The 19,259-nt window shown below is 41.1% G+C and overlaps 1 protein-coding gene across 5 annotated transcripts in view; it reads right to left on the minus strand.

The window, feature by feature from the left end:
* Positions 1–19,259, minus strand: part of ITGA9 (integrin subunit alpha 9) — a 226,393-nt gene that overhangs the window by 86,201 nt on the left and 120,933 nt on the right. For all 5 annotated transcript variants that reach the window (XM_064667569.1, XM_064667551.1, XM_064667536.1 and 2 more), the window contains one exon: positions 12,078–12,154. In XM_064667569.1, the coding sequence (XP_064523639.1) occupies positions 12,078–12,154 (77 nt within the window). The remainder of the gene's footprint in view (positions 1–12,077; positions 12,155–19,259) is intronic.

Raw genomic sequence — 19,259 nt, forward strand, 5'->3', positions numbered from 1 at the left:
TATATGACAGTGCTTCCTGAGGTTAAGCTTTTGTTTTGTTAGCTTTATACTTCAGTTGCTAGAGCTAGAAACCATATAGTGACTTCAACTATCTTAGGTCCAGAAAATACTGATGTTGAGATGTTCACAAGAAGGGCCAGGTTACACAATAGCTCAGCAATGAATTCAATTTGTATGAAAGAACATCTCTTTAGGAGTCTAGTTTAAAATAATGCAATTCTACTCCAGTAGTCAAGTGATTCTTACAAAACAAAACCAGTATTTAAGAAGGGACAAGACTGGCTTGTACAGTATCCCTGACTATAATCACCAGTGGCCTGCTATTAGAAAATGGAGACTGGGAATCTTGTTCTTGTACGAGATGTGGACTACTCTGGTTTGTTACCACACAGCAGTTGATAGTTCTATTACCATCCATACGGGTTCTATCACCGTATGTTCAAAAGAAATAGGACTGTCCACTGTTATCAAACTGGACTTATTTATTTATTTTATGACAGATTTACAAAGCTCTGAGCACAACTAACCAAGAAACCAAGAAACTTTCTCCATCCCCATTTACCCTCAACAATGGAAAATATTCACTCATTCCTGGAGATGATGCTCTCACTGCAACTTGTACTACATCTTGATTAATTGCGGGCTTTGCTGAACAGCCCTTTCAGGAAACTGCAAATCTGATCCTGGATGAGCTACAACAGAGTTTTCCATGTGCCTCACAAACTCCGCATTCAATACTTTAACAACTGTCTGTAAGTAAAAGATAAATAAAAGTAAATATAAATGAGAAATCAGAATTCTGTTTCCTAGATTCTCCAAAAAGACTAAATTCCAAACAGAATTACAAATATCCTAATATACATGAAATGGTAATAAGCAGTTTTTCATTGCATCCTTTGCAGTGTAGCAAATTACTTTTAAATAATATTAAACTATGCTATAATTTAGGAAACAAATTACAGTGTGAAACCTGGTATGGCTTTTTGAGAAAAAAGCAAGCAATCTTCTCATATCCATCTTCCCAATGTTTTAACATTCTTCTCTCCCTAGAACTTCTTTGGTAGTTTAAAAGATCACCAGCTAGGACAGCACGGGGGTATGACCAGTGGGCATCACTTCAGTCATGGCTCTATATGCAGAGCCCTAGGAGTTGGGAATATCAATGTCGGCACACACAATTTTATACACACAGGGCTTTGACTGTCAAGACCACTCCTCTAGAACTAGAAATGTCTAGCATTGGTTTAACCATAGCATTTGCTAATTTTTCTTTGGTTGTTTTTTGTAAAGCAGATATGAGCTCCATCTGTGCAGCTTTGCTACTTAGGGTAAATAGAAGGTCAAAAATAGTGTTGAAAGAAGTGTTTGTTTAATGAAAGATAAAATAAGTGAAAACAAATGCTTCATCTACTATGAATGAAGAGGAAGGGAAAAACAGATAGTATCAGAGCATGTAATTAGCTTCACATGAAAGGATATTGTGTTTCATCATCATGACTGTTTTGTTAAGACACATTTCAGGGGCATAAAAACTCAATGGGCATACTGTGAAACATGAGGCCTCTCTGGAAACAAACCCTGCTGTGTGATCAAAGGAAGGTAAGTATGAGGTGTAAGCATAGTCAAATTAATTGAACATTTTGCTTCCCACATTAAACCACAGTCTTTAAACCATCTTTTCTCCATGGCTTTGCAAAAGTCTGTGATCAGTGACAACCTTTACTAATGTTTTTTTATAAAACATTATTATGTTAATTAGATACATTCAAAAAGTTTTGAACTTTCTGATAAAAATTTTATTTTATTGCTCCTTCCTTCAGAACACACTGATTTTCTGCACTATTACAGCACTAACCTATGTTATGTGTCGTTACATCTTGTGCTGGTGAAAAGCAAATTGGACAAAGATGTCATAATACGATGTTATCTATGATTTCTGAATTCCTTCATCTCAGGTTTTGTAATAATTTGACAAGTCAGTATGAAACTGCTGAGATTTATTTTTCAAGTCCAGGTGCCTAATATCTGACGACGCACCCAGTGAACCAGAGGGAGTCCTTCCACTGATTTTAATAGATCCAGGACCATATTCATCCTTGTATCTATACACAGCACTTGCAAAACAAGCAGTTTTGCAGTTGCATAGCTAGTTCCTATGTGAAATTATTCACTCTTCACTAATACAAATAATATGCTTATAAACTCTAGACTCGTAAGCTCAAAGTCTGAGGGAATCACAGGGGGATGATGCACACTCTCCCTTGTCTTTTCAGAGAGACTTGGGCTAGCTACTTCAATACTACATCCCAGAACATCACATTTCATCATCATGGCTAGGCTTCGCGAACAAAGATTTGGGAAGGGCTCTACCCACCCTTGCTGCAAGTGCGCTGGTGGCTGAAAAGGCCAATACGAGATAGGCATGTCCGGTTGCAAAAGGCACAGCAGAAAGACTCCTTAGGTGGTGTATTCTGCAAGACACGGTTCTTTCTGCTCTGTCTTTTCTCCTCGAGAGTGATCCTGCGTGCTTTCTCAAAGGAAGCAGCGGCGTTATAGATGGTGTTTCTCCAGGCCTCCCGATCTGAGGCCAGGGTAGACCAGTTATAGTGGTCAATATGGCCAAGGCTGAGATGTTGTTTCAGGGAGTCCTTGTATCTTTTCTTTGGGGCTCCCCTCTTGCGGCAGCCGGTGGCAAGTTCACCATAGAGCAAGATCTTTGGGAGGCGGTGGTCCTTCATCCTGGAGACGTTCCCTGCCCAACACAGCTGTGTTCTCAGCAACATGGCCTCAATACTTGTGACTGCTGCTTGTTCTAGAACAGATGTATTGGTCACATAATCTGACCAGCAGATGTTTAGGATTGAACGGAGACAGTGTTGATGGAAGCGTTCTAGGAGACGCAGGTGGTGGGAGTAGACGACCCACGATTCCGAACCGTATAAAAGAGCGGACAGCACAATGGCTTTGTAAACACTGATCTTTGTACTTTTCTTCAGGTGTTTGTTTCGCCAAACTCTTTTATGGAGTTTTCGAAAAGTACCATATGCCTTTGCTAACCTGTTGTCTATCTCTCCGTCGGTCTTACCATCCGAGGAGATGAGGCTGCCTAGGTACTTAAACTGCTGGACTGATTTGAGTTCTGATTGGCCAATGGTGATATGGGGATGATGGGGGACTTCCTGAGGTGCAGGTTGATGGAGAACTTCTGTCTTCTTCAGGCTGACTTCCAGACCAAAGAGCTCAGCAGCGTCTGCAAAGCAGGATGTTAAACGCTGCAGAGCTGCTTCTGTGTGGGCAACAAGGGTGGCATCATCTGCATAAAGCAGCTCCCGGACAAGATGGTTTAAGGTCTTAGTGTGGGCCTTCAGTCACTTTAGGTTGAATAGGCTTCCATCAGTACGATATGGAATGTAGATACCATCCTGATCCTCGAGGTCTGCTGTGGCCCTTTGGAGCATCATGCTGAAAAAGATTGTGAATCGGGTTGGTGCAAGAACGCAGCCTTGTTTCATGCCATTCTTTATTAGAAAGGGTTCAGAAAGTGTGTTGCCATATCTGACTTGGCCGTGCTGATCCTCGTGGAGTGAGATGATCATTTTAAGGAACTTGGGGGGACAACCTAAACGTTCCAAAATCTCCCATAGACCTCTTCTGCTCACAGTATCGAAAGCCTTGGTGAGGTCGACAAAGGTTACATAAAGACCTTTGTTCTCTTCCCTACACTTCTCTTGCAGTTATCTGAGAACAAATACCATGTCTGTGGTACTCCTGTTGGCTCTGAAACCACACTGACTTTCAGGTAGAATTTCTTCTGCTATAGCAGGTATTAGTCTGTTCAAGAGTATTCTTGCCAGGATTTTGCCAGCAATGGAGAGCAGAGTAATACCACGGTAATTTGAGCAATCTGACTTAATACCTTTCTTCTTATACAAAGTGATGATGGCTGCGTCACGAAGGTCTGATGGTAGTTCGCTTAGTTCCCAACAGCGCACCACAAACTCATGAAATTTGGTATGGAGTGCAAGGCCCCCCATGTTTCCAGACTTCAGGTGGAATTCCATCAATCCCAGCTGCCTTGCCGATTTTCACCTGCTGTATGGCCTTGAGGGTTTCTTCTAGAGGGGGGACAGTATCCAATTCATACTTTACTGGTTGTTGTGTGATGGACTGAATTGTTGAATCTTGGACTACACGGTTGGTACTGAAAAGAGTCTGAAAGTGTTCAGACCATCGATTCAGAATGGAGGTTTTATCTGTCAGAAGCGTTTGACCATCAGCGCTGAGTAGAGGGCTTTGTACCTGGTATGTAGGTCCATATGCTGTTTTCAGGGCCTCATAGAAGCCTTTGTGATCACCTGTATCTGTACATAATTGAGTTTTTACAGCTAGATCGATCCACCACTTGTTCTGGATGTCACGGAGTTTCTGTTGGAGCTTGCTGCATGCAAGACAAAAGGCTGTTTTTCTTGCGTGACAGGATGGCAGTGCAAGGTGTGTCTGGTGGGCGGTTCTCTTCTTCCTCAACAAGTCCTGGATTTCTTGATTGTTTTCATCAAACCAGTCCTTGTTCTTGGGGGAGAACCTTAAGGATTCTTCGGAGGATTGCAGGATGCTGTTTTTAATATGGTGCCAAGTTGATTCAGGGGAGGAATCTGCAGAATCTGTGGAATGGTTTTCAAGCCTAGTTTGAAGGTTTGCCTGGAATCTGTCTCTTACTGTGGCTGATTGGAAATTGTTAACTTGGAGTCTTCTCCTTGAGATATTGTTGGCAGAAAACTATGTTAATCCTTTAGTAAGTCACTGTCATGGTTTGAGATAGTCCCAAAATCCAATCCCCTAGCTCCATCCCCCTCCCACATCTCAACCTAATGTGAGATGGGCTTTTCCAGACAAAACACACCAGACTCAAAGTGGGGGAAAGGGAATATATTACAATGACTGTACAAATAAATATAACATCACATTATACGCATGATCACAAACTATCTCTACCATGACATATAGTATTTACAGTGGATCAGGTCTCCTCTTCCCTCCAAATAGAAGTCCAGGAGGGAAAGAAGGACAGATCCCTTCCAGTCTCTGAGCAGCAGCATCTTCTAAGGCAGCAGATTCTGTCTGTCTTCTCCACATGCAGCAGCTGATAGCTGGCTTTCTGCCAGCACTCAACGAGGGAGATATCCAACCTCCCTCGGCCCCATCGCCTCAACCGAGGGGTCTTCCGTGGGCTTCGTAACCCCAGACAAGGTCGTATCACCACGTCATATCACGAAGACACATGGGGGTCTTCGTGACTGTCTGGTATCTCTTGCAGGAGACTCAGCTCCTTGCTTGCAGGGCCTCTGTACCCTGTCTCTCAGGCTGCCACCGTGGCAGCAGTGCAAGGGGGGGAAGAACCAAGGTCAACTCCCCCTGCATTCCATCTGGCCGTCCCGGTCCAGCTCCGGGACGTCTCTTGAGCTTCTCAGCTCCTCTCTCTCTCCGGTGCTGCTGTACTCCAAGGCTCCTCTAAAATAGGAGTCCATGTCCCTCTTCTCCAAGAGGATCTCAAGGGAGTTTTGGGGAATCTGGTATCAGTCTTACCCCAAACTCTGTCTCTCAGCTGCTGGCTCTCTTTCTCCCGGCTCTGTCTTCCAGGAGTCCTTCTCTGCAGTGCTGCATGTTGCTTCTGCTGCTACTTCAGTTCAGGTCCTTATCAGTCCTGGCTCTCTGCCACCGTTTCTCTGGTCAGTGTCGGCTGCTGTTCTGTGCCCATGGAGAAAAACATCTCCCAGCATAACTACAGGCACCTAGCCCAGCTTATGCTGTTCCAGGTCCCTGCAGCCCCCCCAGCCAGGGGCTGGGAGGGGGCCAGAGGCCCCAAGGGGCACAGAGCCCCTACCTCGTGGCTCACAACATGGCCACCTCTTCTCAACAACAAAAAAACTACAACTCATCTCTTCCGGTCTGGTTGTGGGATGTTGACATTTTTGCAGGAGCGCCCATTGGACAGAATTTCAAAACTTCCAGAGGTTTCCACCCCTTGGGGTCTACCACTTCTCTTAGCCTCTGGGGGAAAACAAGGTCCAAACCACGACAGTCACAGAAGAAAATTATACGGAAAAAAGGCAAAAACAACCTTCTGTAGAGCTGACCAGATGATACCGCAAAATACTTTTATTCCATAAATTACTATTTCATTAAAATGGAAATGTTTCAAGCTCAATGAAATTTTTGACAGACTGGAGTTTTGTCCATTCTCTGGCTAATGGAAGCAGAAACAGCTCAAGCCCCAAGCTTGACATTTCAACTGGAAAAGGACATTTCTCAAAAATCCCATTTCACAAGAGAACTTCTGAAAGTATTGACTTCAACTCAATAAAACCCACAATTTGGAAAAACTCAAAAATTTCTGCAAAATACACCTGTCACTCCTTTGCCTTTCTACGACTTTTGCCGTCAACTTCACATTTCCAAAATAAACCGTGTCCAGCAGTATATACTGGAACCCCAGCCAGTCTGTAGGGAAAGAATATAAATTTGAGCCTGGTCGTTAATGGTGGTCATTAAGGATGCTCTAACTCAACATATAAAAGCAAGCTGCTTATTCCTAACAGTCAAAGATCAGTCAGAAGCACTCCAATGTATAAGCAATTCTGTTCTAATGATGGATAAAAGGTAACTTCATGCCACATAAACATGTGGAAGACAGACTTCCTCTTGGAACCTTCTCAGGAATAGCATTACTTATTACAGCTTTTTCTATCCAAGGGGGCTCATAGTCCTGTGCTTACAACCTGATTTACATACCATGCATACAGCTTGTGCTGGAACACAGCAGCTACATGACATGTCACAACATCATCTTTTTTCTTGTACTGTTTGTTTTCAATAAAGCTGCTCTGTTCATTGCAACACAGGGCCAACAGTGTATTTACTTAGCCATGCAGGGTTTCCTTCCTAGATGCATCTCTCATGGAAGCAACCACTCATTCTGCTCTGGTCTTTTTTAGCTAGCTTGTTTATTATGGCTGGAAAAAAACACCCTCACTGCTACTCAAATGTCTTCTCCACACTTTTCAGTTACAGCCCGTTACAGCCTAAACAGGGTTCCATAACTACCACTGCCTTTGCAGAGAGATAGTCAGAGAGATGGATAGGCATCAGGTCAGGAGCTGAAACTGCATTGGTACATCAGACAAGATCTCCCTCAGCACTTTCAGGTTCTTCTTAAAAGACCAGAGTGCTTTTCTCCCTTATAAAGTACCAAAGAAATGAATATGAAATTTTAAAGGCTAGGGAGGTATAAACTTCTACAGAACACCTACTTTAGAGTTTCTCCCAGCAAATTTTGAGGAAACAGATGCAGTTCAGCTTCTAAGAATCTTCGGAGAGGCTCAATAAAAATGTGCTAGTTGCTACAGAAACCTGATAGAGAAGACATTTACCATGCCAAGCAAACAGAGTGAGGCATTGAAGTCAAACATGATACGTCATAGATATATTTTTAATATTAAACAGTGTTTTAAAATAATAACTAACATAACATTTTGTTTTTCAGTACTGGATTGCTGGAAAGGAAACCTGGTTTCCTGCTGCTCTCCTAAACTATGGTCATAAAAATAAAGCTTATTACAAAATATTCTATTCCTATTTCTCTTATGGTTTCATGTTGTGTCATTACAAAAACCTGTGTGCTATACATAATGATATTCTTTACACTAAGACACTTTTAAGTCTCTTCCTTTAGCAATCATCACGACCACTACCCACAGAGTATTACTGCATGAATAAGGCCAGATTTTGCCATCTCCGATGACAGCTGCAAGACTTAATACTGGAGAACTGTTGAAGGGAAGGCAGTGAGTGTGCTATGTGCTGTGAAAACTTCACATATTTATTCTTCAAGAAAAATGGATTTGAAAACATTCATGACTGGAAAGATGAAATACCTCTCTTCTGCTCCTTCAGTCTCTCCTAACAGTGCCTTCATGAAGTCCCCAGGACATTCCATGGATCCTTTTTCCTTATTCTTAAATTGCCATCTGTAGTTTCAGGCTAACAACACTCATAGTCCTGTGAGAAAGTCCAGGCCAGCCACTAGAAAGACCATGTGTAGCAATACTAGCACACACCGCTGCAGGGGTTTCTACATGCCATCTCGTAATGTCTGCCACAGAAAGTTAAATCCCCAGTTTGCTTTGCCAGGTAGCAGAGATGGTATCAGCAAGAGACACAGAGTCCCACAGGCAGGTTTCCAGCCACAGCACTGGAAGACACCCTTAACCATCCCTAGGCAGATGCTTCTGTGTTGGAGAAGAGCTGGTTTTGTTCAAGCAATTTTGCTGTGGTTACAGAGAGGATTTACCTCAAGACACTCAGAACACTACAGAAGAGTTGGTTGGAAGGGATTTCTAGAGATCATAAAATCCATCCTCATCCACCTTGACACAGTACATTGCCAGCAACAGATGAGGTCAGCAAGAACCTGGTTACCCAGACAAGTCCTGAAACCCAGGATGGCAGAGCACACCATCTCTGCATGTCTCATTCCTCTGCAGCATGAACTGCCTATGCAAGAGGGTTTTTACCATATCTCTGCTCTGAACCTGTCAAGCCACAGTCTGTAACTCTTGCCTCTCTTGCATCTGCCACAAGCAAGAACAGTTTGGCTCCTTCGTCCAACAATCCCTTCAGGAAGTTGGGATGCGTTTACATGCAAATGGATGATAATGAAGGTGCACAAGCCTTGAAGAGCTTTATCTGTTAACTGAAATGAAACCTTTTTCTTTCCAGAATAAATGCATCCTAAGTCTTCTTCACTCCAGTAAAGCATGTACTGGAGCCCAAGTCTCCAAGGACAACTTTCACTATAACAGAAGCATTCAAAAGAAGAATATATCCCATTTCCAGCTTCCTAAGTCTTTGCAAAAGCCTCCAGACAGAGTTATAAGGCTTTAACATTTTTTTTATCATCACCTGCTTCCAAGAAGTTCTGCCTTACCCTCTTCTACAAATTCACAGCAGAGGATTCCAGTTTGCCCAGCAGTGCCGTTTCAACATGTAGCAGGTCCTCAAACACCATGAAATAATGATGGAAACCCAATTATATCTGGCCAGACCAGCAGAGAAGTTTCTAACTCACACATGCAGATTTGTTTGGTTTTAGCACTTTGGATAAATGGCCATCTGTGAGGTCATCACTTTGAGTGTTAACATCCTGGGCTATTTATTTGTTATTCATCAAAGTAAAGTGCTCCCAATTTAAGGGCACAGGAATAAGTTTTCAGAAGAGAAGCAAGATACCAAGAAAAGTAAAATTAGAGCAGACTTAGTTAACTCTTGCCAGCATGGGCTGGTTTTCCTACTAGTCATTTGGTATGTGGGTTTCATATCTTCAGAGTTGGATGTGATCTTTTAACTTGGTAATTTTAATGATTCAAACACATCCCAGGTGAACGCTTGTAGAGATCCTAAGCTCATAAGAATGACCTCAGCAAACAATTCTCTTGATGATAATGTAATTTGAGTTGAATTTCTATACACATATATGCTCTAACCAGCACACATTTGAAAGCATATATAGTGATGACCAAAACTATACCTTGCCATATACAGCTCCCTGAACAGCTTTTGGCTCTAACACCCTACAAATTTAAGGAAAGTGCATAAGCACAGTCAATTCATCTAGCAGAGAGCCCTGTATCCAACTATGTCTAAAAGCAAGAGGATATGGAAGAGCAAGGCAAGCACAGCATGGCATTTTGCTGATATATTTCTGCAGCTTCGAGCATTCATACACTCTCAGAACTTACAGTACCCCAAACAGTAAAATTCACAGATTAATCACATACTTCATAAAAACTTACCTCCTCCTTTGTTATTTTCATTGCTATGAATAGTTTAGTATGATTAGCAAACTTTATCATTACTTTCCAGCACATTATTTCCCATATAATTTGTGAATGTGCTGAATATCACTAGCATTTGTAGAGTTCTCGCCACCATCAAAATCGACTATTTAAACCTTTTCTCTGTTGATTACCTTTTAGTTAGGTAGTAATACTCAGGGCACTATTCCTCTCAGATCTGGGCAACTTACTTTCTTTGTGAACCCCTGATGAGAAATTTTAATAAAAGTCTTTTGCAAACCCCAGTAGAAGATCTTAATCAAACCATCCTATCCACTGATCCAGTGACACCTTCAAAGAGCTGCAGCAGATCTGAGAGACAGTACTTACTGCTGCCTTCCCGTAAATATCTGGTTTATTTCAATCCAGTGTATCTGTGCATCATTTATTGCATCCTTTCTAATAATAAGTCCACCAAATTTAGTCAGACGTGGTTATTTAGACAAAGGCATTGCTAACAATGAAGTTAATGTTTACTGCTGATAGTAATAAATGAGTCACCTTTCTTGTTCTTTCTAAAAAAAAAATAATAATTTTGCTTTGTGCATAGACTTAGAATAAGCAGGAATAATGTGGGAAAATGGTGATAGGATTATTTAGCATGAAACACGCAGGGCTGGAAAAATTACCAGGCACTTGTTTAAAATCAGAATCCATAGCATGTTTTTTGGTAATTTTACAGGCAATAATAACACAACAAAAAAATCTGTTTTCATAAGATACATTCATTGTGTTATGTTTCTTAATAACTGAAGCTTACAGAGCCCTTTAGGTAAAGAAAGCCCATACTGTGCAGAGGGATTTCACAACATCCTGTTTATTTCAAACAGGACTTCAGAGTGTCACTGGGTAAAGAAAATGTGAGAGCATTTGTTCAGCATTTGCTAGACAAACGTAGAAACTATATTTGAATATCCTAAGCTCTTTTGACAGATGTGGCTTTTAAATTGCCAAGACAACATAAATAACAGCTCTAAATATAAACAGCCAAATGCTCCAATCGCAACTACAGCTCTTACTGCTGTGATTACTACACACTGACAAGTTTTTAGACCTGTCCCTTGCTATTTGTTCCTCAACTACAGGACAAAATCCTTCACTGGCTTCTCTAATCCACACAGACATGTATCCAGCTCAAACATTCATGTGGACTTCAGTCGTGCCTGGAGAAGCCTGTAACTTCTCGGACTTGACTATGGTTCAGTTTTGTTTCCAAGTACCGTTACAGCATGCTGTAGACTTACATAAAACATATGTGTATCTCCTGACTATTACTTATTCCTTGTGTTTGGGGTTTGTTTTTTATTTTTCTTTCCTAGCAGGGGAGTGTCTTCCCCTCTCTCTCTCGACCTGAAAGCAAAGCATTTCACAGAGAGCTTCTCCATCAAATAGCAAAACCTCTGGCATACAATTAAATAACTCACATCAGCATTTCCATCTAAAAAAAACCACAAAAGGAAACAGAAGTGATGTGTTCGCTTTAGCCTGATTTATCCCAAAATTGAATACACATCCTGGCAAAACAATAGGTATTTTCCTAAGATCATCTGTCACAAGGGACAGAACATAAACTTCACCTCTGGTCTATTTGATGGGGTTTATTATCCCAGAAGAAAGTGAAATCAGACACTCATCCCAAGTTGCAGAGAAGAAGAATTTGAAAGCAGAGCGGTATTTCAGACAAGTTAGCAAAACTACAATTTGAGAAACAGAAAATGATAGATTGAAGAAGATAATTTGCCATATTCAGAGGGTTTTTTCAACTTTCCATGTGACATTCTTTTTGAACAAACTGCTTTTCTGCAAGCAGTTTTACTCTTACCGTGTCATGAAGAGTATTTTATTCTCTTTGAAAAATTACATGGTCCACACTGGTATTTGATTTGAGCAATGCGATTTTACTTTCTCTGCCCCTCTTTGATATCCTATTTTTTTTCTCTAGTTTCGTCAATTTTGATTGGGAAGATGAAGGAGTCCTGTGCTGTATGTGCCTAGAGCCCACTACCACAGGAGTTCAGATTCTGTGTACATCTCAAGACCCTTCTGCACTAAAAGTGGTACCATTGTCACCATCCTTCTAATCTGGATCTTAAATATATGTGTTTGTCTTTTGATATTTCAATGCCATTTAACATAAGACAAATGGTATACTAGTGTGCAAGAAAGAAAAAAAGTTCATCTACTCACCTCGACAGTAGTAATTTACCATGAAGTTTCAAATCAGCAGCACAATCATCAGATTGACAGTTCCTCTCAAAAACAGTCTGTGAAAAACACAAAAGAACTGTTAAAGCATGAAAGGAGGAAGATCAAAGTTCAAAGAAGGAACATGCTTGGATGAAATAAGAAATCACTAAAATCTGTGATACAGGAATATACAGTGTGAGTGTTAAGGAAATTCAAGGTGAGGCAAATCTTATCCTTATAAGAACTGGTTTTATTCTCTTCTAACTGCACAATAAATTTCATCAAACTACACTCTCTCAGAGGTTTTCCCCAATCCATTCTCACTTCTCATCCGACAAGAATTACTGCTCATACAATATTTCTGGCATTCTTATTTCTCTTCCCAAAGTAGGTGCATGAAAATCAAACAGAAAATAAAGTATTTATGAAACTATTTTTAGTCCTAAGAATTGCAAGTAATAAAATCATACAGCAAATATTTTCACTAGATTTTATGTACAGTACGAAACATTTCTGACATCCCGCAAGCAACAGAAAGTGACAAAGACTGTTACATACCAGTGATACCCTCAAATAATGGAACCATTGTCAATCTTGAGAACTCCAGTAATGCTTAGAATCACAGAATATGCTGAGTTGGAAGGGACCCACAAGGATCATTGAGTCCTCTTAACCCTGCACAGGATCATCTAGGAACTATGAAGGGACAACATACAGGCATGCTATTTAAGTGGCAAAAAGCAGGGGAGTACATGAGATGTCTATGAACTGATTCATATCTCTGTAGTAGTGTGCCTTGGCTAAACAAGGCAGCTACCAGTAAGTGAAAGAAGAGAACATGAACATGTTCCTGGCATCAAAGAAATCCAGATGCTGTCAAGATCAAGGTTACCTTCCCCTGCTGTTTAGACCAGAGATCAATACCTTTCTGAACATAAGGTGAGACTTTTCAGGCTGGAGGACTCACTCTTTCAGAATTGTAATGCTCTTCAGCTTACCATATATTGAAACACCCAAAATGAGTGCTACCAACACTGTTCAGCCAGGAAACCTGACAATCCACCAATCTTTTCCTTTAATATGAATGTTCCTTTCTTCAGTCTTGAATTCATTATTTTAATTACAAAATTAATATAATTCAATCATAAATGCAAATACAGAGAAAATCTGTCCAGGACACACATACCAGTCAGATAGGGTTGGAGAGACTGAGGAGGAAAAAAAAATTTATGGAGTTCGTACATTTTTTTAACAGTTCTGCCCAACTGTATCAGGATTGGAGAAAGACTTGAACCTTAGGCCCAGAGGGTATAGAGACTTCTGGTCCTTTCCAGGAAGATTCTCGACTAAGGAGGCAGCTTGTTCTCCTTTTAATCTGTTGACAGAGCTCTCCCAAAAGGAATGGACCTCTATAAAGTTAATTGGTGTTGGACTAGCAGATATCAAACTATGCATTGAGTTGCAAAAGAAGAAAGATGGAAGGTGGTCAGTTCATCTGGGCTATTTTTACTTCGCTCTTTCACGTTCCTTCCCCACCTTTTGCTTTCTCAGAATCTCAGAAGTGAAATTTATTGTGGCTTTAAAAACAAGGACTCCTTAATAAAGACTACCACAACTAAAAGACAAGAATAGCCCTGAGACAGGAACAGATGCTAGGCATCCCTCGCAAAACATGACACATATCAGAGGTATAGTTTCCAAAGTCCTCAGAATTAATCCCCAACCACTGTAGTAGCTATACATAGGAAAGACTGTTTGACCTTGAGAGGAGAAAGAATAATAAACTGTAAAAAAATTCTTGCCTGTCAGTTTCCCTGTTTGCATTGCAGAAATCTTGGCAAAGCGAACACAGCGATCTAAAAATTAACTGTACGTTTCAAAGTATAAAGTACTGTAAGTACATTTAAGTAACTATCTAATAACCCTGCCATTTTGTTACTAAATCTATAGTTACAGTTCTGCAGAATGAATTAACAAATATTTCATTTTCTAAAATCACTGAACATGTATTTATTCCAGCTTGCATTAGACAGCAAGTTATTTTGAAATACATAGAGAGTATTTTACTATATCACAGGAACCCTAGTTCCTATTTAGCACTGGGTTGGGAGAAAGAAATTATGGTGATGAGTCCCCAGATCTGTAGCTGTGTTGGAGTCAACTGTTTGCTTCTGTGGAGGATCTTGAACCTGCTCAGGTTTGAGGGGAGCTTTGTCACCTCAAAGCAGCTGGCTGAACTGGATTTCCAGTCCAACAGGCTGCTAGGACTCATGGATGCAGGCACAACTGATTCAGTAGCCCAGGAACTGATTAGCACTTCCAGGTTAAAGACACCTCTGGATTATTTTGCTATTTTCCACTATTTCCCTGGTCTACCAGGACTCAACTCAACTTTCCCTTCTTGTATGTATTCTAGAGTCTCAACCCTCTAGCTTCTTACAGTCAGTGTATTTCCTCCATTTTCTTCTCTGTTAATTTGAGCATTCTCTTCCTCAGCCTTTTGCTGTTTTCTGCTTTTCAAATTGACTAATTCCTGCCTGTTTAAATTCCTCCTAAAGAATTAAGAGAGTAAACACACTTTAAGGCATCATAAAATTTGTGATCACTACTTACATATTCTGTTACTGTGCCCTTACTCAGGCTACTGGCTGCAATTTCTTTGAGCCAGAAACTGTACCTAACTCAACACTGTAGGCTGTTACAGCAGGAGTCCACTCCTGGGATATGGCACAGGCCCTACTACAATATCATCATGAATTTTAAATCCAAGCAGTCTTTAAACTGGTTGCAGCTTTACAATACCAGTTTTGAGGATTTATAGAGCTCTTTAAATATTAAAATTGTTAAAGAAGGTAAGCAGTGGGTTGTATGTGTTATCCATAACTGAAAAAAGGAAGTAGGGTAAAACATTCACTGCACTGTGTAAACAGTTCATAATTTTTGCTGTTACTATTACCCAAAGTGAAGAGCAACAATTCTGAACAGTGATTTTATAGAAATTTAATTGAATTTTACTGTGTTCTACTAACATTGAACCAAGTACCTCACAGCTTTGAATATGTATATCAGAGATGGTCAAGAAGCTTCCTTACATTAAGAAATACATACATAAAAAACTGGGGGGGGGGGGGGTGTGAAGGGCAAAAATTATCCTCAGTGAAAAACACAGCCACACCTCTTATCTCAAAGCCACCATGTGTTTGTCTGGCATTTCCACAAGAAAAATAGGTGTTTGTGTGCTCAGTAGCAGGGACAGGATAACCTCAATGCTTCTACAACACATCTTCACTGTACAAACACAAAACTAATGTAAAGTACACGCTCACTGAGTCTGTCAGACTTCCTGAAATCACCAGATCCACAGCAAAGCACAGATCGAACACAGTGTTTCTGGGGTCCACGATTCCTCTCTGCACTCTCTCCTTTGCTGCCCAGAGGAGAGAAATTGTTCCTCAGGAACAATTGTTCCAGGGCAGTTCTCACCATGTCACCAAACTTCCTGGACAAACACAGTTTTCTCAAGTTCTGCATGGCAACTTTTCTGAGTAAAAAAAGATAATGCTTCTTGGGAGATCAAAGAATGCGATAGATATGTCCCTGAGAGGTTAGAAAAGATGGATAGTGCTCATATCCTCCAGTGGGTAAGTCAAAAAGCCTACATTAAGGTACACTCATTATAAAGAGTGAATATACACATCTGTACATAATCAAATGTACAGTAAGGAGAAATCTAAAGATAGCTGATTAGGAAGGGAATATGTCTACATAGGCAGACACATCAGGGCCTCAAAGCAAGTATCTGTGTCCATTATGCCTCTTGAAGAGAGGAATAAGAATTAAATTCCACATTTTGTGGTAAAGGCCAGAGGTAAATGTAGTAGAGAGTAAGAGGGGGATAAATCTTTAGTTCCTGCATCCTAAGCCATCCTAAGCACAAAGCTTCTGGGTATTGGGCACGTAGATATTCTCCTTTTCCTTCTTGCTGATAATGGACTGCTACTGAAAGCTGCTAGGAGGTAAAAAAAGAAAGAAGGAGCCTGGTTTCAGGCTAATGATCAGAGCTCTGTACTCAGAGGAAGGCGATCTGGGATTTCATACCAGGTTTACTAAACTGCTTCACTTTCTTTCAATGGCTATCAAAAATTAAACACACCTCTGTTTCTGAAGTAGGGAAGAGAACAGGAAATATAGAAAATAAAAAAACCCAACTCTGCATTTATGGCACTACCCCCTACAGAAAATACTGGAAATCTTCCAATAAACTAAGAGGAAAAAAATTATTTCAAGATATCCAATCTCCCAAAATTCAGGGAAGCATACGAAAATTTCAGGTTGCAGCTGAAGTGTACAAGACTTTGAGAGGTTGCCAGCACTGTTCACTAGAACAGTGTTCTAGTGTTCTAAGAGTTCTGCCCATCCTTTCACAGAAATGGAAGGTGACAGCTGAAGGTCAATGCTTGAAGAGAAGGGGGGAAAAAGGAGGAGAAACAAAATTCTCAAAAGAATCCTTGAAAACATCATTTTATGGACATGGATAAGAGAGCAGTGATTCACTTGAGATCAGGCGTTAAAGTACTTCCTCACACATCAGTCAGATAGCACCCCTTAAAAGCAGCAGACCTAGATTTTGGTAAATGAGGATCCATTCCTTCAACTTCATAAACTGTGCCATGGACTTCTACAGAAAAAATAAGGTTATGCAAAATAATCTGGGTTAAGAATACAGTATTTCAATCACTGATTTCCTGTAAATTGTCGCCAAACCCTGTAGCATGTGCAGAGATGACTTAACAATTAGATCATGCTAGCAGCACAAAACCAATTCAATAAGGGTGCTTCTTATTCTAATAATTCTTTACTTTTTAGATCTTGATGCTATATGGTTATAACCACGTCATCTGGTAAAGCTGAGTTCTTGGACCCTTATTCAGAGATGAGGATATATGATCCAATTTTCAAAAGTGCTGAGCTGTAAGCCAAGTTCACTACCTTTCCTAGAAAGTATTTTTTGTTTATAGCTTTACACTATACACTTTTCACTCACTGTACCTAAATATAGATACAGGAGCCTGATTTTAGACCTTCACTTATTTTGTTTTTAAACCCTCAAGCTGCCTGCAAAATAAAGCTATTACCTACACGTCTAATGGTCACAGAAAAAGAAGTATAGACTGATTCTTCTGAGGCATCCTATGTTTCACTATACTGGTCATGGAAACGTTCCGTTCATATATCCTGATGAGCCACGCACAAAATGGCTGATTTAAATTCCCACCAGAAAAGCAATTATTATTGTGAAAAACTTTCCAGGATTTCATCAGATGTGCTGGCTAAAATGAGAATGCATGATTTCCACAATAAGCTTAACTGAATGGCAGAGTAAACACATGACAAAAGCAGCAATACTGTGGGAGTGATATGTGTTCAGCAGAATCCTACCGGGAAACCAAAGAACCGTGCTGCTACTACATGGTGCAAGGGACGAAGGTTAGCTAACAAGCTCCCGCAGCTCCACATAGACTTCAACAGAGCACTAAGTTTGAAGGGAGAAGAGGATAAGACCAGGCTCACTAGAAATGAGCCTAGAGGAGGCATGTCAGATTTGGGGGTGAAAGCAGTAGCCCAGCTGAAGTGCATCTACACCAATGCACACAGTGTGGGCAACAAACAGGAGAAGATGGAGGTCACTGTGCAGCAGGAAAGCTATGACACAGTTGATATCACAGAAACATGGCGGGATGACTCGCAAGACTGGAGTGCTGCAATGGGTGGCTACAAGCACTGCAGAAGGTAGAATTTTCAATGGGTACAAAACTGGCTGGATGGCCAGACCCCAAGAATTGTGGTGAATGGAGCTAAATGTAGCTGGCGGTCAGTTACTAGCTGTGTTCCCCAGGGCTCAGTTTTAGAGCCAATCTCACTTAATATCTTTATTGATGATCTGGATGAGGGGATAGAGTGTACCCTCAGTAAATTTGAAGATGACGCTAAGTTGGGTGTGAGTGTTGATCTGAGGGAGGGTAGGAAAGTTCTACAGAGAGACCTGGACAGACTTGATTATTGGGCTAAGGACAACAGCATGAGGTTCAATAAGTCTAAGTGCCAGATCCTGCACTTGGGTTGCAGGAACCCCATACAGAGCTACAAGCTTGGGGAAAAGCATCTGAGAGCTGTTCAGTGGAAAGGGACTTGGGGATGCTGGCTGACAGCCATCTCGATATGAGCCAGCAGTGTGACCAGGTGGTCAAGAAGGCCAAAGGCACCCTGGCTGTAGCCAGTAGGACTAGGGAAGTAATCATCCCCCTGTACTTGGTATTGGGGAGGCTGCAGCTTGAGTACTGAGTTCAGTTCTGGGCCACTCACTTTAGAAAGGACATTGAGGTGCTGGAGCATGTCCAGCAAAGGGCAACAAGGCTCATGAAAGGACTAGAGAACATGTCTTATGAGGAATGGCTGAGAGATCTGGGTTTGTTTAGTCTTGAGGAGGCTCGGGGGGGACCTCATCACTCTCTCCAACGACCTGAAAGAAGGTTGTAGCGAGGTGGGAAACGGTCTCTTCTACTGTGCCTGCAGTGAAATGACTAGAGGAATGGCCTTAAGCTGAGCTAGGGGAGATTCATATTAGATATTAAATTTTTTTCACTATTAGGGTGGTCAGGCTTTGGAATAGGTAACCCACGGAGGTGGTGGAGTAACCATCCCTAAAAGTGTTTAAGAGGTGTCTGGATCTGGCATTGGGTGATATGGTTTAGTAGTTACAGCTGTAGTGCTGGGTTAACAGTTAGACTTGATGATCTTAAGGGTCTTTTCCAACCTTGATGATTCTACAGTTTCATGACAGGTGAGGAAGGAGAGGTGGTGGGGTGACTCCGTACATTAAGGAATGTTTCAACTGTATAGAGCTTAAGGATAGTGATGATAAGGTTGAGTGCCTATGGGTAACAATCAGGGGGAGGGCTAACAAGGCAGACATCCTGCTGCAGAGAGTCTGTTATAGACCACCCAACCAGGATGAAAGGAAGTATTGTATAAGCTGATGTTTCATGAACACTAGCTCTTGTTCTTGTGGAAGACTCTAAGTTGCTGGATGTCTCCTGGAAACTCAACACAGCACAGAGGAGGCAGTCTAGGAGGTTCCTGGAATGTGTGGAAGATAAATTCACGACACAGCTGGTAAGTGAG

Source organism: Pseudopipra pipra, chromosome 1, assembly GCF_036250125.1.
Source record: "Pseudopipra pipra isolate bDixPip1 chromosome 1, bDixPip1.hap1, whole genome shotgun sequence".
Lineage (NCBI taxonomy): Eukaryota > Metazoa > Chordata > Aves > Passeriformes > Pipridae > Pseudopipra > Pseudopipra pipra.